The following is a 27,747-nucleotide window of genomic DNA, read 5'->3' as shown; positions in this document are numbered from 1 at the left end:
GAATTGTTTTCCCAAAATGAATTTATACTGGGGTAATGGTTTACGCATATTAGGTGCTTATTTTGCACCACTGTATAGCAATTATCAAGCCTCAGTACTTACCTCCTGTTATCACATAACCACTGTTGTCTTGCAGCACACATTCTGATAAATTTAAGCATATAATATTAATTATAGTATCTGAGGCAGAGATGTGTTTTTTTCAGGCGCAGCAGATTTTTTTGCCGTCTTCTTTTTAGACCATTATTATTAAATCTTACGTTTTATCTAATATTTTTTCTGTGTTCAACAGCACGCTTGAATTTAGGTTAATTATATTTTAGATGGCCATCTAAAGGAACATGATACACTGAGTGCAGTAACTTTTTCTTTTTTCAAATGAAGTTAGTGGAGAAAAAAAAAAGTGGAAAATAAAACCCTCGGCTCGTGAGCTATCCTGTGCTATTCTCATATGCACTAACTCAACATGGAAAATGGAAATATTAATATTTCACTTTCCAACATTCTTCACATTCAATATAATCTATCTATTCAAATATACATACAGGGAGTGCAGAATTATTAGGCAAGTTGTATTTTTGAGGATTAATTTTATTATTGAACAACAACCATGTTCTCAATGAACCCAAAAAACTCATTAATATCAAAGCTGAATAGTTTTGGAAGTAGTTTTTAGTTTGTTTTTAGTTATAGCTATTTTAGGGGGATATCTGTGTGTGCAGGTGACTGTTACTGTGCATAATTATTAGGCAACTTAACAAAAAACAAATATATACCCATTTCAATTATTTATTTTTACCAGTGAAACCAATATAACATCTCAACATTCACAAATATACATTTCTGACATTCAAAAACAAAACAAAAACAAATCAGTGACCAATATAGCCACCTTTCTTTGCAAGGACACTCAAAAGCCTGCCATCCATGGATTCTGTCAGTGTTTTGATCTGTTCACCATCAACATTGCGTGCAGCAGCAACCACAGCCTCCCAGACACTGTTCAGAGAGGTGTACTATTTTCCCTCCTTGTAAATCTCACATTTGATGATGGACCACAGGTTCTCAATGGGGTTCAGATCAGGTGAACAAGGAGGCCATGTCATTAGATTTTCTTCTTTTATACCCTTTCTTGCCAGCCACGCTGTGGAGTACTTGGACGCGTGTGATGGAGCATTGTCCTGCATGAAAATCATGTTTTTCTTGAAGGATGCAGACTTCTTCCTGTACCACTGCTTGAAGAAGGTGTCTTCCAGAAACTGGCAGTAGGACTGGGAGTTGAGCTTGACTCCATCCTCAACCCGAAAAGGCCCCACAAGCTCATCTTTGATGATACCAGCCCAAACCAGTACTCCACATCCACCTTGCTGGCGTCTGAGTCAGACTGGAGCTCTCTGCCCTTTACCAATCCAGCCACGGGCCCATCCATCTGGCCCATCAAGACTTACTCTCATTTCATCAGTACATAAAACCTTAGAAAAATCAGTCTTGAGATATTTCTTGGCCCAGTCTTGACGTTTCAGCTTGTGTGTCTTGTTCAGTGGTGGTCGTCTTTCAGCCTTTCTTACCTTGGCCATGTCTCTGAGTATTGCACACCTTGTGCTTTTGGGCACTCCAGTGATGTTGCAGCTCTGAAATATGGCCAAACTGGTGGCAAGTGGCATCTTGGCAGCTGCACGTTTGACTTTTCTCAGTTCATGGGCAGTTATTTTGCGCCTTGGTTTTTCCACACGCTTCTTGCGACCCTGTTGACTATTTTGAATGAAACGCTTGATTGTTTGATAATCACGCTTCAGAAGCTTTGCAATTTTAAGAGTGCTGCATCCCTCTGCAAGATATCTCACTATTTTTGACTTTTCTGAGCCTGTCAAGTCCTTCTTTTGACCCATTTTGCCAAAGGAAAGGAAGTTGCCTAATAATTATGCACACCTGATATAGGGTGTTGATGTCATTAGACCACACCCCTTCTCATTACAGAGATGCACATCACCTAATATGCTTAATTGGTAGTAGGCTTTCAAGCCTATACAGCTTGGAGTAAGACAACATGCATAAAGAGGATGATGTGGTCAAAATTCTCATTTGCCTAATAATTCTGCACTCCCTGTATATATGATGGTTTTGGAACAATATATATTTATACCTCTATATATATATATATATATATATATATATATATATATATATATATATATATATATATATAAATATGATTATAAATAGATATTGATATATACAGATATATATGAATATCTTTTTATAGATACATAGAACAAATCTTCACTACCTTTTTTGCCTCCACGTGGGGGGTCAAGGGGGGTAAAGACCCTCTTGTAAACCTAATTTTCCAAGGTTCACTTGGGATGAATTCCAGAGGATTGGCGTGGCACCTTCCTTGAACCCCCAGGCAGAGGCAAAAAAATAGTGTAGATGCAGGAATTACATTACATTACCCTCAGCTGCTTGGGTAATGTCAGGTTTACCCGGGTAACCCTAGGATTAGGATTACCCAAATTTCTGACTTTACCCTTAACATATATATATATATATATATATATATATATATACACATACTGTATATATATAGAGAGTATATAGTATATACATACATACATATACATCTGTGCATTGTAATGTATTTTTTTTGTTTTGTGCAACTTTTAATTTCATGAAACAGTTAACCACAGTTCTGAGATCGCAGTAATGATCCTAGCATAAATCGTGATCGCTGTCAACTCATAATATGAGCGGAATTTAACCTGCACACAAACAATTGCAAAAACTTGTAATCTAGCCCTTTATTTGATATTTGTTTTTGAAGGTTATCACTACGAAGGTATAATTGTCGCAATACATTTCTGTCAACTTATTCGGATTTAAACATTTGTTAATGGACATTATATTAAAGAGGTTTTATAAATTCTTTGGACAAACCACTGATGCTTACCTAATAGCAGTCATTGAAAGAAGAAGAACAAAATGTAAAGATCAATTTTTAGCTCACTATAATAGGCATGTTTTGTTCCAGCTGTGTTATTAAAATACCAGAGACTGCTGACAATTACTAATTATAAGACAGAGTAACCTTTTTTTCTTTATTAACAATTGAATTAAACATTTTTGGCTAATTAAACACAGAGGCCCATTTATCAAGCTTCTAAAGGAGCTTGAGGGCCTGTGTTTCTGGCGAGTCTTCATAACCTGTCCGTCTGCTCTGATGAGGCGGACAGAGATCGCCAAAATTCAACCCGATCAAGTACGATCGGGTTGATTGACACCCCCTGCTGGCGGCCAATTGGACGCGAGTCTGCAGGGGGCAGTATTGCATACGTATTGCTGTCCGCATTCAGCGATGTCTGTCGGACCTGATCCGCCCTGTCGGATCAGGTCTGACAGACCTTTGATAAATAGGCCTCACAGTGTCTACTCATTTCTATTTAGTAGTTAATAGAAGTAGACCTTCTCCAGAACACTAAAAAATAGATGCATGCTCTGGGTTTTAATAAATAATAACAATACATTTAACAATTGGATTCTTTCTAGGTCAAACTATCATCCCAGAATCTCATTGCAAGAATTTTGTTGTAAAATGTTCACTGGATTTTTTGGAACATTTTTTTATTGAAATCTATTTTATACCTTGTATTGTAATGTAGGAGACTCTGTTTTACATAAAGAACACTACATAGCAACATAAACATTTCTCAACATAAAATGTATGTTTATAGAACATTTTAAAAGCCTGCCTCACCATACTGACAAGACTTCCTAGACTATCGCACCTGAGATGTGAGGTTTGAGAGAGAACTCTCTGTGCTAATATCACTATAACAATAGAGAGAGTGGCTATTTGTCTTTACCAATGAGATTATCATTGAACCTTTGAAATAGCAATGTTCATAATTATGTTTATGTTTTACTTCATCTGGTTAGAATATGTTCTTTTGTAAAAGTGAATGATGTGTATGCTTCATTTAATTTTGTTAATTAGATACCATTCTGCAGACATTTCTCAAAATATTATTATAAAATTGAATTTGTAAAGAATGACAGTTTAAAGGTAATTATGTATTTAGTGTAAAAAATAGTCTTTGTCATCAATCAAATTGATTTCCAAACATGAGATTCCGTTTTTTAAAAATGTATTTATTAAGAAACTTTCTTTGCACAATACTTTTCATTTTGAAAAACTTACAAATTGTTTCATTAAACTGATCAACTCATATTAACACTAAACACCCTGTAAGGTTTCGTATAAGTACCATAGGGCTCCTCAAGCCTATTTCATAAACTATGTTTTGTTGTTAAATATTTCCTAAACATTTAAGCATTAAAGTTGTCCACTATATCTTTAAAAGGATTTAGAAACATCCCAAATATATTTTCCTCTTTCTCTTGGTATTCTTTGTTGAAACGTAATTATTTTCCATGTAAGCACACCAAAGTATGCTCAATAGCCTGTCTTGAGCACTTTACGGCAATCTTATACAAGCAACTTGTAGAGAAAGCTTTAGCTGCAGCAGGCAGTACTAAGTGGCATCAGGAAACAGACCAATAGCTTTCCCTCCAACTACTGCTGCTGCCCACATTATTTGGATGTCCCTATTTAAAGATAGATGCACTCTCAGCTTGTGTTTATTAAACAATACTTCTAGCTATACAGCTTAGCTTAGTTTACCATAGAGTTTTACTATAAAGAGGTTGAAGCTACTGGACTCTAAAGCTCCACCTGCATGTTTCTTGTATAACATTTCTACAAACCCTTATGCTTTATAGTATATGATACATATATGCTCCTAAGCCTACTTCAGTATTATGTCATGAAAAGGAGACTGTTTCAGGAAAGAATACAGAGAGAAAGAGGTATGTTGGATTACAAGTCCATCCAAAGAATTTATTTTCATAAAATCAAAGTATTCTCTCATCTAACTCCATCCTCAACATAAAATGCTAGATGTTGGTTTCCATCTAACCACCAAGTAAAGAAAATATATTATAGTCCCCTTATCATAATCATTGCTTAAAGGGACAGTCTAGTCAAAATTAAATATTCATGATTCAGATAGGGCATGTCATTTTAATCAACTTTTCAATTTACTTTTAGCATCAAAATTGTTTTGTTCTCTTGGTATTCTTTGTTGAAAGATAAATCTAGGTAGGCTCATATGCTAATATATAAACCCTTGAAGGCAGCCTCTTATCTGCAATCATTTCACATATTTTCACAGCTAAGGGCCGCTAGTGCATGTGTGCCATATAAATAACATTGTGCTCATGCCCTTGGAGTTACTTATGAGAGGGCACTGATTGCCTAAAATGTAAGCATGTCAAAAGAACTGAATAAGGGGCAGTTTGCAGAGGCTTAGATACAAGGTATATTAATATAACCGTATTATGTTATGCAAAACTGGGGTATGGGTAATAAAGGTATTATCTATCTTTTTAAACAATACAAAAATCTGGAGTAGACTATCCTTTTAATCAGTAGCTGTAGAACAAATATCAGAATTTACAGTATAAAAAGAAAATATTTTAAATATAAAAATATGAAAAAATGATCATATAAATAGCAAATGTGAAAGATTTTTCCTAGAAGATAAAATGTATTTATATAAAATGTTTAATAACAGTGGTATTACCAAGTTATTGATATATATATATATATATATATATATATATATATATATATATATATATATATATATATATATATATATATATATATATATATATATATAATATTAACCTACAATGTCTACTGTGTGCAATTTTATTTTAGTAAAAACAATTTACATACATTTTGCAAAATGCTTATCTCATATATGATCTCAGTGTTCAGACTATTCATCGTTGCTCTGGATGCCTTGAAAATACTGACTGAACCAAAACATCAATTGAAGACAGTGACCTTTCTGAAATTTTTGGTGGGATTTGTTCAACAATACCATCTTGTATCTTATATGGTCTCTTTGGAAAATATTACTTTTACACACAAATTAGTATATGTGCAATAGATGCTAATATATTCAAGGCATTAGTAGATGTATTAGTTCAATTATTCACACGTGCTTTCCTACACTACTTTTTCTAAATTAGTGCAATGCTTATATGCTTTTATTTAGAATAGCCCTTACATCTTCATTGTATAACATTATGTCCAATGCATAACTATATTTAAGGCTTGTACTGTAGTCTACTACATACTGTAAGCTGAGAATGAAATATGTCCTCAGTTGTATTTTCTTGTAGTAGTTAGTCTGTTCAAATGTAAAAAACATTCCTCATCAGTCAGTTAAGTGGTTAGCTCGACCGGACAGAAACCATGGACAAGTACTGAGTTATTTTTACCATTATAAGTATTATTAGTCCACCAGTAAACATTGAACCAGGCCAAAAAAAGTATGAAATAAGAAATCTGGGTCCATATTTTCTGACTAAAATAATATTCTTCTGTCTTCCTCTGGGATCATAGGAACAGTTAAATGTTCCCTTTCTCTTGAATCTTTCCTGAATTTCCTCCACATGTATTTTTAATTCCGTGTAGTTTTTGTCACATCTTGGAATGTATGTGCACTGCGAAGAGAAAAGAAAAGTACAGTTAAACATGTTCACTTTCACAGTTTATATTATGAATAATTATTAGTATTATTATTATTAATATTAAATATAAATTGGTTCTTTTAATTTAATATTAAGAAACAAACCATATCAATTTGCAATAGGTGGCAAGTACAAATTTAATACTGTGCAATCAGGCACTAACTCTGGCCTATCCTGAATATTTCCAGATCATTAAAATGTTGCATAAAGGTAAGATAGACCTGTAAAATAAATTTCTCTTCTGGATAAAGCAACAATTGAATTTAGCTTTCTCAAGTCAATCTAACTTCTAATATTAGCATAACACTTAAAGGGACATAATACTCATATGCTAAATCACTTGAAACGTTTGCAGTATAACTGAAAAAAACTAAAAATATCACCTGAGCATCTCTATGTAAAAAAGGAAGATATTTTACCTCACAATTTCCTCAGCTCAGCAGAGTAAGTTCAGTGTAAAAAAATTATACTTCAGCTGCTGTCTAGTTGCAGGTAATGAAGAAATGAACAGCAGCCAATCAGCATCAACAGTGCTGAGATCATGAACTCTTTTACTGTGATCTCATGAGATTTGACTTAACTCTCATGAGATTTCATAGCAGACTTCCTTTAAACTGAATATGGAAATAACATGAGAATGCACAAGGCTCAACCCCTTAGCTGTCCCAGGACAGACATATCTTTCTTTTTTACATAGAGATGTTCAGGTGATATTTTCTAGTCAGCTTTTGCTATGCTGCATCACTTTTAAGTGTTTCAACATTCGGGTATCATGGCCCTTTAAACTAAATTTAACACTAGCCTACAATATAACTCTTTACCTAAACAGCTATTACAATCCAGTATAGAAAATAAATTATCTGTGCATTAACAACAAACATTGTTCCATGACATTCATGCTTCACATCTACTTAGATTTTTTTTTTTTAAATCAGATATCAATCTCCATAAAGCATAAAATCTAGCAGATATTTTATGTTTTGAGGCACTAATTTTGGCTATAGTCCTCTAATTCTTGATTCTCTATAATTGAAAACAGTTTTTTTCACACTATAGTAATTAACTAAAAAATGTTAGGCTTTTACGTGGTTTCTGTTTAAGCTGTACAGTTTAGTGCCATGCCAATCCATATTAATATCCTGTTATACAAAATTGGCATGGATTGTAAATCCAACCAGTTGGTCATCTGATTCCTGATGGATTACCATGGTGTTACGCCCATTCCAGTCCATTTGTCAACTAAAAATCCAATGAATTTTCATCAAGGCTAAACTGGTGAATTTGAAAGTCAAACATCCATTGGAAAACTGATGCAAATTGTTTTTCTGAATGATTGAAATTAGAGATATTGAATTGTCCCCATGTGAGATATAAGTGGTGTTTATCTTGGCTAAATGCATTAGGTAAACACAAGATCAATGTGTTATCATTGGGATGATAATTAGATTGCAATTGGTTTTAAATAAAAAGTGCAGTGATAACCCATCCAATCAGAAGTGTTTTTGATGGAATTGGAATCTAGGCTATTGTTTTTAGGTATTTCTGCATTTTGGTCTAGTTAATTGTTTTTGGGGTGAAATAACCATGTTTTGGGCTCATCTTAAAAAAACAATATAAAGAACATAATGTAGATTTACAATTATTCTGTAGCAGAGAGCTTTACAGCAAATGTTATTTTAGCAAATTTTTCATACATTAGCTTATGTAAATAAAGTTGTGAAGATAGATTCTCCAAAAAAAATCTCAAGGTGAGATGTTAAGATATTTAGGTGAAAATATATAAAATATTCATCAGCACTATCATTGTATAATATAAAACAATAATGTAATTGATGTATTTGAAAAATGTTTACCTCAGGATTAACTTCAGTAGTTATCTCTGTATGATGCAGCATGAAAATGTCTTCTGAGTAATTTAAATTGACCAACACCTCCAGACATGGGTAATAGAATGATGTCTTCTCACATTCTCCATTAGAGCTGTAGGAGCAGCATACTTTCTCCTTGAAAGAAGTATTGTTAAGCGTGCATATAGTTTCTTCAGTCCAGACACTATGAAAATAAAAAAACATTATACTAACATGAAGCCTCTCTTTATACATATTAATTCATTATCATAAATAAGTGCATGGTTTCATTTGCAAAGGTTTGTTCGAGTTCATAAATATGTTATATAAAGTTTAGCCAATTAAGGTCCAGATAACAAGTGGATCGCTAATTATTGCTCACGCTCGATCGTTACAGAAATATATAGGAATATCTATGTAGAAATACATAGAACATATTGTGCTATGTGCAGAACATGTGAAATATTTACAGTAAATACACAGAATAACACTTTATTAAATATGACTATTACATAAATATGCTTTTACATGTTCTCATCTACTTAACTGCAAAGGGCTCCAATGCACTTTTATACATAAGATACTCAAAGAGTGACCACACCACCTAGTATAGTATATTGTGCTCCGGCACGGGATAGAGTCTGGCCCTAGACTACAAATATAATCAACATAATCCCAGCCAAGGAGTCTTAGAATGATATGCAAATAATATTTTAATAAATGTATATCCTGTATATATTCCAAAAAGAAACACAAAATTAGATGAGAGCTTACTCACATCCACACCTACCCCATCCACCAAACATATCCGTACCCAAAAATATATAAAAAAAATCCTATATATCCTGTGAAACACAAAAATGAATTCTAAACAATCCTAAGAAGAAAAAATAAGCTATTAATCTAAATAAGATAACACCCCCCCCGGGCGTCCCCAGGGAGTGAAGACACACTCCACCAATCACACCAGAATGATTGTTAGTACAGCTTTAAATGTTAACCAAAGATAATTAGGCACAAAACTACACGATCTTTAATGTCCTAAAGATCGTGTAGTTTTGGTATCTGGGTATTATTGATACAATATTAGGACATTAAAGATCGTGTAGTTTTGTGCCTAATTTTCTGTGGCAACATTTAAAGCTGTACTAACAATCATTCTGGTGTGATTGGTGGAGTGTGTCTTCACTCCCTGGGGACGCCCGGGGGGTGTGTTATCTTATTTAGATTAATAGCTTATTGTTTCTTCTTAGGATTGTTTAGAATTAATTTTTGTGTTTCACATGATATATAGGATTTTTTTAAATATATTTTTGGGTACAGATATGTTTGGTGGATGGGGTAGGTGTGGATGTGAGTAAGCTCTCATCTAATTTTGTCTTTCTTTTTGGAATATATACAGGATATACATTTATTAAAATATTATTTGCATATCATTCTAAGACTCCTTGGCTGGGATTATTTTGATTGCACTTTTATATATGTCTATATATGTATACATATGTATTTATATATATATATATATATATATATATATATATATATATATATATATATATATATATATATATATATATACGTGTGTGTGTAAATACATATATACACATATAAATACATCTGTACACACACACACACACATATATATATATATATATATATATATATATATATATATATATACTGTACATACATACATATACATCTGTAGACATGTATATGTATGTATGTCTATGTTAAAAACTTTGCCTGCCTGAGACTTCATATCTTTGAGCCCTTATAACTTTTGTGTGCAATATTTTATTTTTTTATCATTTTTATTAGATAGTGTTATTATTAGTGTAACAGTACTTTGTAATGTATTTTTGATATGTTTTGTGACATTTTTATGTTTCATCAAACAGTTAACCAGAGCTCTAAAGTCACGGTAATCATTCTAGCGTAAAGCACAATTGCACTCAAGCGGTCGCGTTTACTTTGGACTTGTAATACCAGCAGTAAGCCTGAGGAACGCAAAAACCCTCGCGATAAACACCTGGGCGCAAATGTTTGCACTCCACTCGTAATCTAGCCCTAAATGTATCCCCCCAAATCCAGCTACAAATAGTCCGATATAGAATGCATGTTGTTATAATTTTGCTATTATGAAAAATGTCATATTACTAAATTGCTCCTAGTGGCCTTTGGTATCCATATATTTTTTCTGGCTAGGGGTGCTAGCACAGATTTTCTATACAGTGGCACAAGAACCTATTATTTTCTTCTGCTAATACCTTTTTACTTAACAACCAAGGATACTGATGGCCTTACCTGCTACACTCCTGCATTGTTTACACAATTTCAAATCATCTGAAATAATATTTCCCAAATCCTGTTTGATTTATATTTAATAATAAACACACTGTAATGTATATGACAACTAAATATGTACAGACTAGTCCTAAAGCCCTCTTTTGCGCTCTCTCTGCCCCCCTCTCTTTTGAGTTCTCTCTCTCCCCCTTATTTTGCACTCTCCCCCCTCTTTTGCTCTCTCTCTCTCTCCCCTTGTGCTCTCTCTCCTCCCTCTTTTGCTCTCTCTCTCCCACCTCTTTTGCTCTCTCTCCCCTCTTTTGCTCACTCTCTCTCTTCCCCCCCTCATCTGCACTCTCCCCCCTCTTGCTCTCTCTCGCCCTCTTTTGCTCTCTCTCTCTCCTATTTTGCTCTCTCCCCCCTCTTTTGCTCTCTCTCTTCCCCCTCTTTTGCTCTCTCTCTCCCCACTCTTTTGTGCTCTCTCTCTCTCCCCCCTCTCTTTTGCTCTCTCCCCCTCTCTTTTGCTCTCTCTCCCCCCTCTCTTTTGCTCTCTCTTCCCCTCTCTTTTGCTCTCTCTCTCTCCCCCTCTCTTTTGCTCTCTCTTCCCCTCTTTTGCACTCTCTCTTCCCCTCTTTTGCGCTCTCTCCCCTTTCTCTTTTGCACTCTCTTCCCCTCTCTTTTGCACTCTCTCTCCCCCTCTTTTGTGCACTCTCTCTCCCCCCTCTCTTTTAAACTCTCTCTCCCCCCCTCTCTTTTGAGCTCTCTCTCCCCCCTCTCTTTTGAGCTCTCTCTCCCCCCCTCTCTTTTGAGCTCTCTCCCCCCACTCTTTTGCGCTCTCTCCCCCTCTTTTTTGCGCTCTCTCCCCCTCTCTTTTGTGCTTTCTCCCCCTTGCGCTCTCTCCCCCTCTTTTTTGCGCTCTCTCCCCCTCTCTTTTGTGCTCTCTCCCCCTCTCTTTTGTGCTTTCTCCCCTCTCTTTTGTGCTCTCTCCCCCTCTCTTTTGTGCTCTCTCCCCCTCTCTTTTGCGCTCTCTCTCTCCCTCTTTTGCTCTCTCTCTCCCTCTTTTGCACTCTGTCTCCCCCTTCTCTTTTGCGCTCTCTCCCCCCTCTCTTTTGCGCTCTCTTTTAAACTCTCCCCCCTCTCTTTTGCGCTCTCTCTCCCCCTCTCTTTTGCACGCTCTCTCCCCCCTCTCTTTTGAGCTCTCTCTCTTCCCCTCTCTTGCGCTCTCTCCCCCTCTCTTGCGCTCTCTCTCCCCTCTCTTTTGCGCTCTCTCTCTCCCTCTTTTACGCTCTCTCTCCCACCTCTCTTTTGCGCTCTCTCTCCCCCTCTCTTTTGAGCTCTCTCTCTCCCCCTCTCTTTTGAGCTCTCTCTCCCCCCTCTCTCTCCCCCTCTTTCTCTCCCACTCTCTTGCGCTCTCTCTCCCTCTTTTGCTCTTCTTCCCTCTTCTGCTCGCTTTCTTTCCTTCCTTCCTCTGTTTTGGTCTCTCCCGCCGGCCACGCCCCTCCCGCGCGCTCCTGCGAGGCCACGCCCCCTCGTCATGCCCGCCGGCCACACCCCTTCGCCACACCCATCACTCCCACCAGCCATGCCCCCATCACGGCACGCCCGACGCCCGTCACGCTCCCACCAGGCAGCTTCCGCTGTGCGCACTACTCTGCAGCTGAAGGCCAGGTGTGTTTGTCCGCACGCAGTCTCTACTGCGCATGACGGCTTCAGACAAACACACTTGGCCTTTTATAATATAGGATACTAGCACACTGCACTGTATAATGATGATGAGTATCAATGCAACTACTACATATAGATCCCAGAGTCAACTACGACTTAAAGACACATTATATATTTGTCATACAGGAAACAAGAAAATAGATGTATATTTTTTATAACTACATACAGAATTCCAGACCAGTTTTGTCTTTGGTTTCCTTTTAAACAGACTGAAGTGTTGCTGCAAAAGTAGTGGCTCAGCCCTGCCTAATTACTCTGATCCCCAACCTTCAGAGACTTAAAATAAGAATGTGATAAAGAAATAAGTTTGTGTCCTATTATATACTTTAGCTGGCACCAGTATCTCCTAGCAGATGTTCCTTCTCAATAAATTGCCGCTATCAGCTCCATAGAAGGGATAAGGAGGGGGTAAAAGTACTGGGGAAACCCAAGTTGCGAATCCCACAGACCACCCGATGCAGGATTTGCTCAAATTCAAGAAACTATAGTGAAAAATCCAAAGGGAATTACTTGACTCGTCTTTTTAATGCCCATGATAGTTATTCCATGTTATGCAATGGATAATACTTGTACTGCTATTTGAATCCTCCCAACACAAACATACCCAACTGGCTCTGCCAAAACCCCTATCTTAAAATACTGGACTGTTTATAAACTGAAAAGACAAGGAAGCCATATTGTTGTTGAAATGGCTTCCTAAAGTTTACTTTCTTTAGACTATGCAATAAATGGGGAGACACAAGTGTTTAGCTGCAGATTCAGGGGTAGATTTAATAAAGGGCGAGGGGACATGATTCACTATAGCGAATCATTTCCGCTTGACCTTGCTGGTGAAATGCTTGTGCAATGCTGCCCCCTGCACATGCGCGGCAAACGGACTACTAGCAGAGGGTGGGATGATTGCTGTCTGCCACCTCAGAGGTGTCGGATAAGTTAAGAAGCAATGGTCTTATGACCGCTGCTTGTTAACTTTTATTTCTGGGGAGCTAAACTGCTGCATTTGCAGCATGATGAATCGACCCCTACGGCTTTACCTTAATAAACTTTTATTATACAAACACTGAAACCCAAAACACAATGAACTAGTTTGATTTTATTCTACTCTATTCTACTGTAAAAATAGCAAAAAGTTACAAATGTACATGTAAAATGTAGAGGGTAGAAATATAATAAACGTGTAGAAGAAGTAAACATTTATAGACTCAATAGCCAGTGAACTATTTCATTTTCTTATTTTCTTTTCATTTCTAGAGCGTAAAACATTCTGCAAAATCATTTTATGTCAACTTTATTTTTGTAAAGTTTCCTGTTCTGTAGTTATTTTCCTGTAGTATTTTGATGTAACAAAGTACAAGCCTAACTAACCAATGGCTTTTTATTACAAGACGGCCTTATTTTCAGCTAAGTACACAATTTTCTTTTATGTAGTTCTGTACTCGTCTCTTTCATCAAACTAATATATAACAAAATACATGGATTTCAACCTTCGTAGGTCTATTTGATCTTTAAGGGACATTGTATTCTCAAATGTTTTCCCTTTCACAATCATCTATTTTTTCCTGCTGAAGTGTTTGAAATTGTTCACTTCCTCCTTTACCTTTTTGTTATTGAAAACAGTTGGGGTTTTTTCCTTTGAAATTGCTGCTTACACTGAAAATATGAATAATTAATATTCTCTGTAGAAAAGATATGTAAACTGGATGCAGCACATATTAAAGGGCCATTACAATCCATTAGAGCATGTCATTTTAAGACTATTAACCCTAGATAGACTACTGTGTGTTAAACCCACACATAGGAGTTAAACACAGTAGAAATACCACTCAGGACGCGCAGAGTAGTGCTGGTACTGTGCGGAAAACACAGTTGATCCAATCAGCAGCACTTGTGCTCTGCAAGTCCTGAGCAGTATTTCTATTGTGCGTTTAACTCGTTTGTGGGGTTAAAAACACAGTAGTCTAGGGTTGATAGCAGGAGCTTGGGTGGAAACAATGTTCAGCCCATTTAAAATGGTATTTCTGTAGCTGTTTCTGAGGTGCTTGGGGGAGAAGAGAATGTTCAACCCATGTAAAAGGATGTTCCAGTAGCTGTTTGTAATACAATTAACTCTTTATTAGCTACTTGCCTTTGTCCCATTAAGCCCTTCCATATCAAAATATAGATTTATCAAACATTATTTTTGCTCTTTTATATGCACGACAGAATATTTTGGAGTACAATATCCCCTAAAAAATTACCCATTTAACAGAAGAAATCGTAATTGTGGATTATAGTTTTAGTGAAAAATATATCTAAGCTGTTTTTTTTTTTAAAGGGATATGAAACCCAAATTGTTTCTTTCATGATTCCGATAGAGCATGCAATTTTAAACAACTTTCTAGTTTACTACATTCAGCCACAAATCAGCAAGCACTACCCAAGTGCTGAAACAAAAAGGGGCTGGCTCCTAAGCTTACATTCCTGTTTTTTTTTCAAATAAAGATACCAGAGAACAAAGAAAAATTCCAAATAGGAGTAAATAAGAAAGTTGCTTAAAATTGCATGCTCTGTCTGAATCACAAAAGAAACAATTTGGGTTTCATATCCTTCTTTTATTTATTTATTTTTTTTTAAAAAAGGGCTTAGATATATTTTATGGCTAAAAGTATAATGCACAAATGTGGGTTAAGTTAAGTTTATTTGCTGTATTGTCAGTCACCATATATGTAAGATTAACTAATTCATAGTTACAACTATTTCCAGTTTACTGCTAGGAAAATGACAGAGTAATAAAACCTTGCTACTATAGTGACCTTGCAGATAGCTTCTTGCCCCACAGTAGCAAACAGACAGCAGTAATCACTCACACACATGCAGAGTAGACTGGGATGGAGACAAGATTTCAATTGCCCAGTGGCAGCATGCTTTACACCATTCCAGCTAGCACTTGGAACATATGAATGTGAGGTTTGTGCACAGATGCTTGGCCATGGAAGCCCATTTGATAAAGCTCCCGATATACAGTTCTTGTGCTAATGTTGCTTCTAGAGGCAGTTTGGAACTTTGTAGTGAGAGATGTAATAGATTATATGCAATGTTTACACTCTATGTGCTTCAGCAGTTGGTGACCCTTCTGTGAGTTTGCGTGGTCTACCACTTTTTGGCTGGGCTGTTGTTGCTACTTGATGCTTCAACTTCACAATAATAGCACTTATAATTGACCCGGGCTCATCTAGTAGGGCAGAAAGGTCACATCCTATGACAGTGCAATGTTTAAAGTGACTTAGCTCTACTGTACTGCCCATTGTAATGCCAATGTTTGTCTATGGAGCTTGCATGGCTATGTGCTGTATTTTATGTACCTGTTAGTAGGCACAAAGATTTGTATTTTTCAATTATTATAGAGAAAAATCTAGAATACGTCCACAGGCAACAGCATTCAGCTGTTTTCTATGCTAAATGTATTAGTGTAAAAGTGCAACTTACAAATATCGGTACAAATGCAGATATTTGTGTGTTGCACTTTGTTCATTAATTCACAAATATAAACTATATGGTCAATAGTTCTGCACTAAGTCACTGGAATCTATTCACTTGCTAAAGATTCAAAAGCTTTAATTTAAATTTATCCAGGCAGATATAGAAAAAAACTTTTAATCACTCAGATATTGGGTTAGATTACGAGCGGAGAATAAACATGTTAGCGCTGTGCTGCATTAACTTTGCTAGAGCACCATCCATACTTACTTCTAGGCCACACTTACTTCTGGATGACGGATGTCACTCAATCCCTGACAAAAAAAAGACTTCTATTGGGACACGCTGAAAAACTTATTTCGGCTTTCGCTCTAGTGTTAAACTGAAGGTGCTCTAATTTGAAGGTGCGCTGAACCAAAGGACAAATAGTGCTGCTCTTTAATAAGTTTTAAAATATACTTTTCCAATTGAAATATGTATCATAAAATTATATATGCTAAAATTCTCCATTAAATAAATCCTTGTTAAATAAATGTTACATTATGTGCTGAGATCTTTTTAAATGCAGCTTATATTAACAATAGCAAAGTAATTGATCTTTGTAATATTTTCATCTTTATTATTATTGTATTTTCCTTTTAAAATTAATGCTTTTTATTGGACAATATATTGTAAAAAATCTTACAATTTGCATTTTGCAAATCTAAAAAAAAAAAATTGTTTACTAAAAGGTGGAGATGGAAATTTAATGTGTAAAATACTGGTCTAAGATATCTTTTCCATTCTTTTATACTTTTCCAATTCTTGGCTATACCAAAGGGTCATAAAACTCAAAATTGAAATGCTGAGAAAATGCCATAACACAAAATTGCCAGTGCTCAGCAATCTTACTTAAATCTGATTCTGTGTCACTGGGCAATTTTAGGATGCGTATAGTTGTGTGTTTAACCCCTTAAGCCTTTTAGAGGTAGATACTAGAAAAATATTTTCGATACTTTAGCAAGCTTATCTCTAAAATTCCCAGTCCTGAATGAGGTTAATAGCTGTAACTCTATATGCACCCATTCAGTCTTCTAAAATATTGACATGCAGCCCCCACATGTTAGCAAGAAGGTCTAAGATGGTCATTACTGGCCTAGATTACAAGAAGAGTGTAATTGATAGCACAGGGTGCGTTATCTTGAACTCAAACAAAGAATAATGCACAATCTGGAATTAATCGTGGATGGTTAATAATGTTAAAGGGATAATATGTATAGAGAGTGATGTGTGTACTACACACACCATGCCCTTAGGGGGCCCTTCCCCAGTATCAACTAAGAAGTGTCGCTAGTTGTATGTCTACTGAATACAAGGATAAGCAATTGGATGAACTGGTATCCCTAATTAAGGGGGATAGCAATACATATAAAGCTAAAATATCAGAAATAAAATATCAAAATAATAAAACAGTAAAAAACATTAATAATAACAGACAATATTAATGTCAGTGATGGCAGTGATTAAAAATAATAAAATGAATAATCCAAGATAACTGTGGTAGTCTTTGTAACCAAAGTGTTGTAGATCCAAAACGGTATGGCAGCACTCTGTCAAAGGATGGCTATCCTGAGGTATAAAATCTAAAAAAGAATAAAAAACAGAGGCGCCAGCATGGCCTAATATCGCCCATACAAGGTATAGTATCAGCACATAAGAATGTGAATACTCACAAACATGAAGCACCCGATGGTGCTAGTAGAGCAGGCTGGAAACTTAGCAGTGATCCAGCACACTGAAAGCTTGGCACAGATACAGTCCTGATTCTTCTGGATATCCAGTATTCAGGTTCCTATATATGTATAAGAAAACAAACCAACATGGTCCAATATCGTCAGGATAAAGAAAAGATTGGCCCCAAACAAATGCACTTACTAGAGGGTAAGCACCAGCAGGTGCAGAAGCAGCAAACTGGAACGCGTTTCTCAGCCTACTCATGGCTGTTTCATCAGGCTGATGAAACAGCCCTGAGTAGGCTGAGAAACGCATCGCTGTGTTAATAAAGACTTTTTAATTTTTCTATATACACTTGCTGTTGTGGTTCATATCACCTTTTGCAATATTTCTTTACTGTTCCTGGTTCAGGCTGAGGATCGTTGTATTATAGTCTACTGGGCGACGATTTGGTTCCAGTTTGCTGCTTCTGCACCTGCTGGTGCTTACCCTCTAGTAAGTGCATTTGTTTGGGGCCAATCTTTTCTTTGTCCTGACGATATTGGACCATGTTGGTTTGTTTTCTTATACATATATAGGAACCTGAATACTGGATATCCAGAATAATCAGGACTGTATCTGTGCCAAGGTTTCAGTGTGCTGTATCACTGCTAAGTTTCCAGCCTGCTCTACTAGCACCATCGGGTGCTTCATGTTTGTGAGTATTCACATTCTTATGTGCTGATACTATACCTTGTATGGGCGATATTAGGCCATGTTGGCGCCTCTGTTTTTTATTCTTTTTTAAATAATGTTAAAGGGACACTTAACCCAATTTTTTTCTTTTGTGATTCAGATAGAGCATGAATTTTTAAGCAACTTTCTAATTTACTCCTATTATCAAATTTTCTTTATTCTCTTGGTATCTTTATTTGAAATGCAATAATCTAAGTTTAGATGCCGGCCCATTTTGGTGAACAACCTTGGTTGTCCTTGATGATTGGTGGAAAAAATCCATCCACCAACCAAAAAGTGCTGTCCAGAGTTATTAACCCAAAAAAGCTTAGATGGATTTTATTTCAAATAAAGATAGCAAGAGAACGAAGAAAAATTGATAATAGGAGTAAATTAGAAAGTTGCTTAAAATTGCATGCTCTATCTGAATCACAAAAGAAAAAAAATTGGGTTCAGTGTCCCTTTAACCAAAGCAATTTAACATGGTGTTACTGTCAAAAGATAGCATATTGCTTTTGTATTAAAAGTGGTGAGTAACGTTTTGCTCTTGTGCGCAATCCAAAATACCTCTTTAAATTTAGATCTTTTTGATATCTGAAGTAAACAATTAGCAATTGTAATTTTGCTCAGTACAATGAATAAATTCCCTTACCTTTTTAAATATGATGGTAACACCGTGACACCCAGGAGAAAAAACATCATAACAGAGCAAACTATCATACCGATTCCCAAGCAGACAGCACGAGTCTCTCCTCGCTTTTGTGCTGTGAAAAGTTTCTTTGCCATTCTGATTAAATCTGTTTCATTTTCTCCATGACTCTATTTCCTGTTTTAGAATAGCTTGAGGAGCATATCCATGTATCTGTAAATGTAAAATTAAATAAATAAATTGATACATTATTATATCTACAGTATATATGTGTGTTGAACTTTGTTGTTTATTTTCCACTTAGTGATGTATTGATTCAACATTTTCTCTATGATGTTTTGCACATTTCCTGTAGGACTCCCAACTGTAGCCACAGTAGCATTCAGAAGTGGACTTGTACAACACAAATGATGCCTTTACAGACACAATGCAAACCACTGCTAACTCTCTGAGGCCCCCACAGCATATGTGCATATGCTTCCGAAAAACAGTAATAACTTATTTTGGAAGCATTTTTGCTAATGGAAGTATATTGTAAAATAGTTTCTATTTAAAATTTAAATGCATTTGTGCACAATGTTAGTGATATAAAAGGAGGGTCTGTTTAATTTATGTTATAGGAGTAAGAAGGCGTCTCTATTTAAAACCCAAACCCAATTATTGTGCCTCCAGGTATACAAAGGAGCAGGGTGAGTGATACTTTATGCCAGAGATCGAAATTGGAGAAAGACATCGTGCATATTCTCCATCCTGATTTTTGGCACAGTGTAAATTTTGGTAAATAAAGAAGTCTACTATGTATATAAAATGGGGAGCAATATGCATGTGAGGAAAGGAAGCTGCTTATTTATTAACTGATTAGGCTTATACTGTATGGAATTCAAATAGTATATAAAGGACATATTATCTCTGTATACCTATGGCTAACACTGGTTGGCACACAATGTAGCTTCACGTACATAGAAAAGCCCATTATTGGGATAATGTCCCTAGCACAACTAGCAGACGTATTTGGGTTGCGTGTCCTAGATGATCTAAATCATTAATGGGTCTTCTGTGAAGACTATTGATGGTTAACCTGATAGCATTTACTTTGTGCATATGGATGTGTTTATTCTTGCATGCTATGGAAAAAAATAGCTTCATGTGTTAACAACTGTACTCATTTGTGCAGCTATAAGCACTAATGGATATATGGTAGATACAAATCTTTCTTCATTTGCATACACATTCATTGCCCAAGCACTAATGTGTCAAGCTCTGCAAATCTGAATCAATAAGATCTATAGTTTTGAAAGGATTAACTGTTGCTTTGCATTGTATAATATAGTCTTTATAAAATGACCCATTAGCCAATATGTTATTGTGATTTATTAATGATGTTATGGCATTAATGTGCTTATTTCATGTATCATCATTTACTTATAACTTTTTTTTAATAATATTTAAGGGCTGCCCCTACCCTTATCCTGCTCTTTGACTAGGGATGTCTGGTCTTACAAATTTTTATGGCGAGTCAGGTCACCTAGCTAGAAGAATTTTTGATGTTGCTTAGTTCTGTGAATGTTAAATTAAATAAATTAATTTCTGTTAAATAAGGTGTTTGTTTTAGTGAATTTTAGAGTGGATAAGCATACATATTTGTTTGTTCTGTATTGTCTATTTACTGGACAGTCTATGGCCTAGATTTAGAGTTGGGCGGTAGCCGTGAAAACCAGCGTTAGAGGCTCCTAACGCTGGTTTTTACCGCCCTCTGGTATTTGGAGCCAGTCATTAAAGGGTCTAACGCTCACTTTCCAGCCGCGACTTTTCCATACCGCAGATCCCCCTACGCCATTTGCGTATCCTATCTTTTCAATGTGATCTTTCTAACGCTGGTATTTAGAGTCGTGGCTGAAGTGAGCATTAGAAATCTAACGACAAAACTCCAGCCACAGAAAAAAGTCAGTAGTTAAGAGCTTTCTGGACTAACGCCGGTTTATAAAGCTCTTACCTACTGTGCTCTAAAGTACACTAACACCCATAAACTACCTATGTACCCCTAAACCGAGGTCCCCCCACATCGCCGCCACTCGATTACATTTTTTAACCCCTAATCTGCCGACCGCCACCTACGTTATACTTATGTACCCCTAATATGCTGCCCCTAACACCGCCGACCCCTATATTATATTTATTAACCCCTAACCTGCCCCCCCCCAACGTCGCCGCCAGCTACCTACAATAATTAACCCCTAATCTGCCGACCGCAAAGTGCCGCCACCTACGTTATCCTTATGTACCCCTAATCTGCTGCCCCTAACACCGCCGACCCCTATATTATATTTATTAACCCCTAATCTGCCCCCCACAACGTCGCCGCCACCTACCTACAATTATTAACCCCTAATCTGCCGACCGGAGCTCACCGCTAGTATAATAAATGTATTAACCCCTAATCCGCCTCACTCCCGCCTCAATAACCCTATAATAAATAGTATTAACTCCTAATCTGCCCTCCCTAACATCGCCGGCAGCTAACTTCAAGTATTAACCCCTAATCTGCCGATCGGAGCTCACCGCTACTCTAATAAATTGTTTAACCCCTTAAGCTAATTCTAACCCTAACACTAACACCCCCCTAAGTTAAATATAATTTTTATCTAACAAAATAAATTAAGTCTTATTAAATAAATTATTCCTATTTAAATCTAAATACTTACCTGTAAAATAAATCCTAATAAAGCTACAATATAAATTATAATTATATCTTAGCTATTTTAGGATTAATATTTATTTTACAGGCAACTTTGTAATTATTTTAACCAGGTACAATAGCTATTAAATAGTTAAGAACTATTTAATAGCTACCTAGTTAAAATAATTACAAAATTACCTGTAAAATAAATCCTAACCTAAGTTACAATTAAACCTAACACTACACTAGCAATAAATTAATTAAATAAAATACCTACAATTATCTACAATTAAACCTAACACTACACTATCAATAAATTAATTAAATACAATATCTACAAATAAATACAATTAAATTAACTAACTAAAGTACAAAAAATAAAAAAGAACTAAGTTACAAAAAATAAAAAAATATTTACAAACATTAGAAAAATATTACAACAATTTTAAACTAATTACACCTACTCTAAGCCCCCTAAAAAAATAACAAAGACCCCCAAAATAAAAAAAATGCCCTACCCTATTCTAAATTACAAAAGTTCAAAGCTCTTTTACCTTACCAGCCCTGAAAAGGGCCATTTGCGGGGCATGCCCCAAAGAATTCAGCTCTTTTGCCTGTAAAAAAAAACATACAATACCCCCCCCAACATTACAACCCACCACCCACATACCCCTAATCTAACCCAAACCCCCCTTAAATAAACCTAACACTAAGCCCCTGAAGATCTTCCTACCTTATCTTCACCTCGCCCGGGTATCACCACCGATCGGTCCTGGCTCCTAAATCTTCATCCAACCCAAGCGGGGGCTTGCGATCCATAATCCTGCGGCTGAAGAGGTCCAGAAGAGGCTCCAAAGTATTCATCCTATCCGGGAAGAAGAGGCGATCCAGACCGGCAACCATCTTGATCTAAGCGGCATCTTCTATCTTCATCCGATGAGGAACGGCTCCATCGTGAAGACCTCCAGCGCGGATCAATCTTCATCCTCCGACGTCCAACTGAAGAATGACGGTTCCTTTAAGGGACATCATCCAAGATGGCGTCCCTCGAATTCCGATTGGCAGATAGGATTCTATCAGCCAATCGGAATTAAGGTAGGAAAATTCTGATTGGCTGATGAAATCAGCCAATCAGAATCAAGTTCAATCCGATTGGCTGATCCAATCAGCCAATCAGATTGAGCTTGCATTCTATTGGCTGTTCCGATCAGCCAATAGAATGCGAGCTCAATTTGATTGGCTGATCGGATCAGCCAATCGGATTGAACTTGATTCTGATTGGCTGATTCCATCAGCCAATCAGAATTTTCCTACCTTAATTCCGATTGGCTGATAGAATCCTATCAGCCAATCGGAATTCGAGGGATGCCATCTTGTCATTCTTCAGTTGGACATCGGAGGAAGAAGATTGATCCGCGCTGGAGGTCTTCACAATGGAGCCGTTCTTCATCGGATGAAGATAGAAGATGCCGCTTGGATCAAGATGGTTGCCGGTCTGGATCGCCTCTTCTTCCCGGATAGGATGAAGACTTTGGAGCCTCTTCTGGACCTTTTCAGCCGCAGGATTATGGATCGCCAGCCCCCGCTTGGGTTGGATGAAGATTTAGGAGCCAGGACCGATCGGTGGTGATACCCGGCGAGGTGAAGATAAGGTAGGAAGATCTTCAGGGGCTTAGTGTTAGGTTTATTTAAGGGGGGTTTGGGTTAGATTAGGGGTATGTGGGTGGTGGGTTGTAATGTTGGGGGGGTATTGTATGTTTTTTTTTACAGGCAAAAGAGCTGAATTCTTTGGGGCATGCCCCACAAAAGGTCCTTTTAAGGGCTGGTAAGGTAAAAGATCTTTGAACTTTTTTAATTTAGAATAGGGTAGGGCATTTTTTTATTTTGGGGGGCTTTGTTATTTTATTAGGGGGCTTAGAGTAGGTGTAATTAGTTTAAAATTGTTTGTAAATATTTTTTTATTTTTTGTAACTTAGTTCTTTTTTATTTTTTGTACTTTAGTTAGTTTATTTAATTGTATTTATTTGTAGATATTGTATTTAATTAATTTATTGATAGTGTAGTGTTAGGTTTAATTGTAGATAATTGTAGGTATTTTATTTAATTTATTTATTGATAGTGTAGTGTTAGGTTTAATTGTAACTTAGGTTAGGATTTATTTTACAGGTAATTTTGTAATTATTTTAACTATTTTAGCTATTAAATAGTTCTTAACTATTTAATAGCTATTGTACCTGGTTAAAATAAATACAAAGTTACCTGTAAAATAAATATAAATCCTAAAATAGCTATAATATAATTATAATTTATATTTTAGATATATTAGGGTTTATTTTACAGGTTAGTATTTAGCTTTAAATAGGAATAATTTATTTAATAAGAGTTAATTTATTTTGTTAGATTTAAATTATTTTTAACTTAGGGGGGTGTTAGGGTTAGGGTTAGACTTAGCTTTAGGGGTTAATCCATTTATTATAGTAGCGGCGAGATTCGGTCAGCAGATTAGGGGTTAATAATTGAAGTTAGGTGTCGGCGATGTTAGGGAGGGCAGATTAGGGGTTAATACTATTTATTATAGGGTTATTGAGGCGGGAGTGATGCGGATTAGGGGTTAATAACTTTATTATAGTAGCGGTGCGGTCCGCTCGGCAGATTAGGGGTTAATAAGTGTAGGCAGGTGGAGGCGACGTTGAGGGGGGCAGATTAGGGGTTAATAAATATAATATAGGGGTCGGCGGTGTTAGGGGCAGCAGATTAGGGGTACATAGGGATAATGTAGGTAGCGGCGGTTTACGGAGCGGCAGATCAGGGGTTAAAAAAAATATGCAGGTGTCAGCGATAGCGGGGGCGGCAGATTAGGGGTTAATAAGTATAAGGTTAGGGGTGTTTAGACTCAGGGTTCATGTTAGGGTGTTATGTGCAGACGTAGGAAGTGTTTCCCCATAGAAAACAATGGGGCTGTGTTAAGAGCTGAACGCTGCTTTTTTGCAGGTGTTAGGTTTTTTTTCAGCTCAAATGGCCCCATTGTTTTCTATGGGGGAATTGTGCACAAGCAAATTTTTGAAGCTGGCCACGTCCATAAGCACCGCTGGTATCTAGAGTTGCAGTGACGGTAAATTATGCTCTACGCTCCCTTTTTGGAGCCTAACGCAATGAAAACCCAGCCATTCTGTGAACTCTAAATACCAGCGGTATTTAAAAGGTGCGGGGGGAAAAAAGCATGCGTAGCTAACGCACCCCTTTGGCCGCAGAACTCTAAATCTAGGCGTATGCTTCTTTTAAAAATATTTAAAGTGATATTTAATTCCAAGAAATGGTGCCCAAAGAAAGTTAATCTTCCAACCTTATATTAAGGTACCTTTTATATGTAAAATCAAATAATTCTTATATATATTCATGTGGTTTTACTAAATGTGTTTGTTTTACATATTTTAAATGTATTTTACAATTTCACATATCAGTCCTAAAGGGCATTTTGACCCTTTATGCTCTGGGGAGGCTGTTGAAAATGTAAGTCTATTAATGGCCAAAATTGGCAAGCTGAGATCCATTAATAAGCTCAAAGTAAACTGTAGGGATAATATAATTTGCTGGCTCTCATGAACTTTGATAGCTATCAGAAACAGTTTAACAAGCACAAAACAAAAATCTGGCTGGTCTATAAATTGCTAAATTGGTGGTATTTTTATTAACAGCCATTTTAACTACTAAGGACTGGCTGAAAAAGAATAATTCCATGCATGAAAGCTTGGCCTTAGCAATGGTGCATCACTAGCCCCAGAGGAAGTTTTCAATAGTGAGATGGGAGTTTCATAGCCTCTTGAGAAAAACAGTCCATTGCTTCTGATCTGCCATAAATGATTCACATTAAAGCAGGGATGCTTTAATACTCAGCAGGTTGCAGGCAGTAGAGGCAGATTCCAACTGCCATAATACAGAGGAACAGAAAACTTCTGCAAGCCAAAGGCTTAAAAATATAAACACCTTTCAGAAACATATTAAAAATGAGCATGTACAAGGAGGAGCACTTTCATTTTACATCTCTTAGGCCATAGTTCCTTGCCCCCCTTGAGCCATTACATTAGCATAATACCCTATATTATAAAGCAGGATAGATGCAATTACCTATCTATTGTCTGTAGAGGGACAGAGGCAATCACCTATCCCATCACCTATTGGGGATAGAGGCTTCACATATTTCAGATGAGTGGTCTTCTGTATCTCTTAATAAAAGGTAATTGTCATTGTAATAACAATAATTTGTTCACTTGGTGACTTCTGGTGTGCCCAGAGCTCTAAAAGATATTCTCTTAATAACAAACAGCTAGATTACGAGTTTTGCGTTATGAGTCAAATAGCATCGTTATGGCCCATAACGCTTCATTTTCCCTAATGCTGCTATTACAAGTCTTGTTGGTACAGGTGTACCACACTCCTATTTTCCAGTCATGCAACATTAGTATCGCACTTTAAAAAAAGTCCTTTTTCAATGGGACTCCCATAGCGCCGGTATTCCGAGTTTGCCTGCGAGGCCAATAAGTGAGCGGTACACTCTGTAACCACAAGATCCGTACCGCCATCTAAAGTCAGTAGTTATGAGTTTTACGTTACAAAGCTGTACCACAAAACTCATAACTAAATTGTTAAAAAGTACACTAACACCCATAAACTACCTATTAACCCCTAAATCGAGGCCCTCCTGCATCGCAAACCCTATAATAAAGTTACTAACCCCTAATCTGCCGCTCCGGACATCACCGCCACTATTAAAATGTATTAACCCCAATGCCGCTGCTCCCCGACATCGTCGCCACTATAATAAACCTAATAACCCCTAAACCGCCACCCTCCCGCATAGCAAACACTATTTAAATATAATTAACCCCTAATCTGCCGTCCGCCCACACTGCCGCTATAATAAACCTATTAACCCCTAAACCGCAAGCCCCCCACAATGAAATATACTTAAATAAACTTTTAACCCCTAAACCTAATGCCCCCCTAAGTTTATATTAAAATGACAATTTCCCTATCTTAAATTAAATTAAAACTCACCTGTCAAATAAAAGGGCCTTTTGTGGGGCATTGCCCTGTAAGAAAAATACAACCCCCCCCCAACAGTAAAACCCACCACCCCCACAACCAACCCCCCCAAATAAAATAACTATCTAAAAAAGCTAAGCTCCCCATTTAGCTCTTTTACATGCCCAGACCCTAAACTAGAAATAAAACCCACCCAAAAAACCCTTAAAAAACCTAACACTAACCCCCAATGATCCAGTTCTTGAAGTCCCGCTTGAAGGATCCATCCAGCCGACGAAGTCCTCATCCATGCGGCAAGAAGTCTTCATCCAGACGGCCTCTTCCATATTCATTCAGCCGGCGAAGTCCTCATCCAGGCGGGAAGAAGTCTTTATCCAGACGGCCTCTTCTATCTTCATCCATCCGGCGCGGAGCAGGTCCATCCTGAAGACAGTTCATCGCTGTAAACTGGAACTTCAATGCAAGTGACGTCATCCAAGATGGTGTCCCTTGCATTCCTATTGGCTGAAAGATTTTAATCAGCCAATAGGATTAGAGCTGCTAAAATCCTATTGGCTGTTTTAATCAGCCAATAGAATTGAGCTTTCATACTATTGGCTGATTGGAACAGCCAATATGATTTTAGCAGCTCTGATTTTAGCAAGTCTGTTCAGAGAGCTGAAGGTTGTGTATATTCTGCAGTGATGTAAATACAATATATGTTCCCTGAATGATTGCAATATTTGAAATCAGGTGCATATAGATATATGTATCGTATCATGTCCGCCACACATTGATAAATGTTGACAGCTTTTATCATTACACAAGCAGTTCTTGTGAACTTCTTGTGCAATGCCACCCCTGCAGATTTGCGGCCAATAGGCCGCTAGCAGGGAATGTCAATCAGCCTGATCGTATTGGATTGGGCGGATTAAAGACTGCAGCCCCAGAGTCAGCAGACAAGTTATGGAGCAGCTATCTTTAGACTGCTTCTTCATTACTATTGTTTACGGTGAGCCTGAAGGCTCACGCAGAAATAGAGGCCCCTATCACTGAAG

At 36.9% G+C, this 27,747-nt stretch overlaps 1 protein-coding gene across 2 annotated transcripts in view; it reads right to left on the bottom strand.

Moving 5' to 3' along the window:
• Positions 1–5,756: 5,756 nt before the first annotated feature.
• Positions 5,757–27,747, bottom strand: part of KCNMB1 (potassium calcium-activated channel subfamily M regulatory beta subunit 1) — a 54,164-nt gene continuing 32,173 nt past the window's right edge. For both annotated transcript variants that reach the window (XM_053716170.1, XM_053716169.1), the window contains exons 2-4: positions 18,994–19,203; positions 8,454–8,652; positions 5,757–6,573 (exon numbers count right to left, since the gene is read on the bottom strand). In XM_053716170.1, the coding sequence (XP_053572145.1) occupies positions 6,301–6,573; positions 8,454–8,652; positions 18,994–19,127 (606 nt within the window). In that variant the 5' untranslated portion in view covers positions 19,128–19,203 and the 3' untranslated portion in view covers positions 5,757–6,300. The remainder of the gene's footprint in view (positions 6,574–8,453; positions 8,653–18,993; positions 19,204–27,747) is intronic.

This window comes from Bombina bombina, chromosome 6, assembly GCF_027579735.1.
Source record: "Bombina bombina isolate aBomBom1 chromosome 6, aBomBom1.pri, whole genome shotgun sequence".
Classification (NCBI taxonomy): Eukaryota; Metazoa; Chordata; class Amphibia; order Anura; family Bombinatoridae; genus Bombina; species Bombina bombina.
This window is presented reverse-complemented; position numbering and strand designations above follow the sequence as displayed.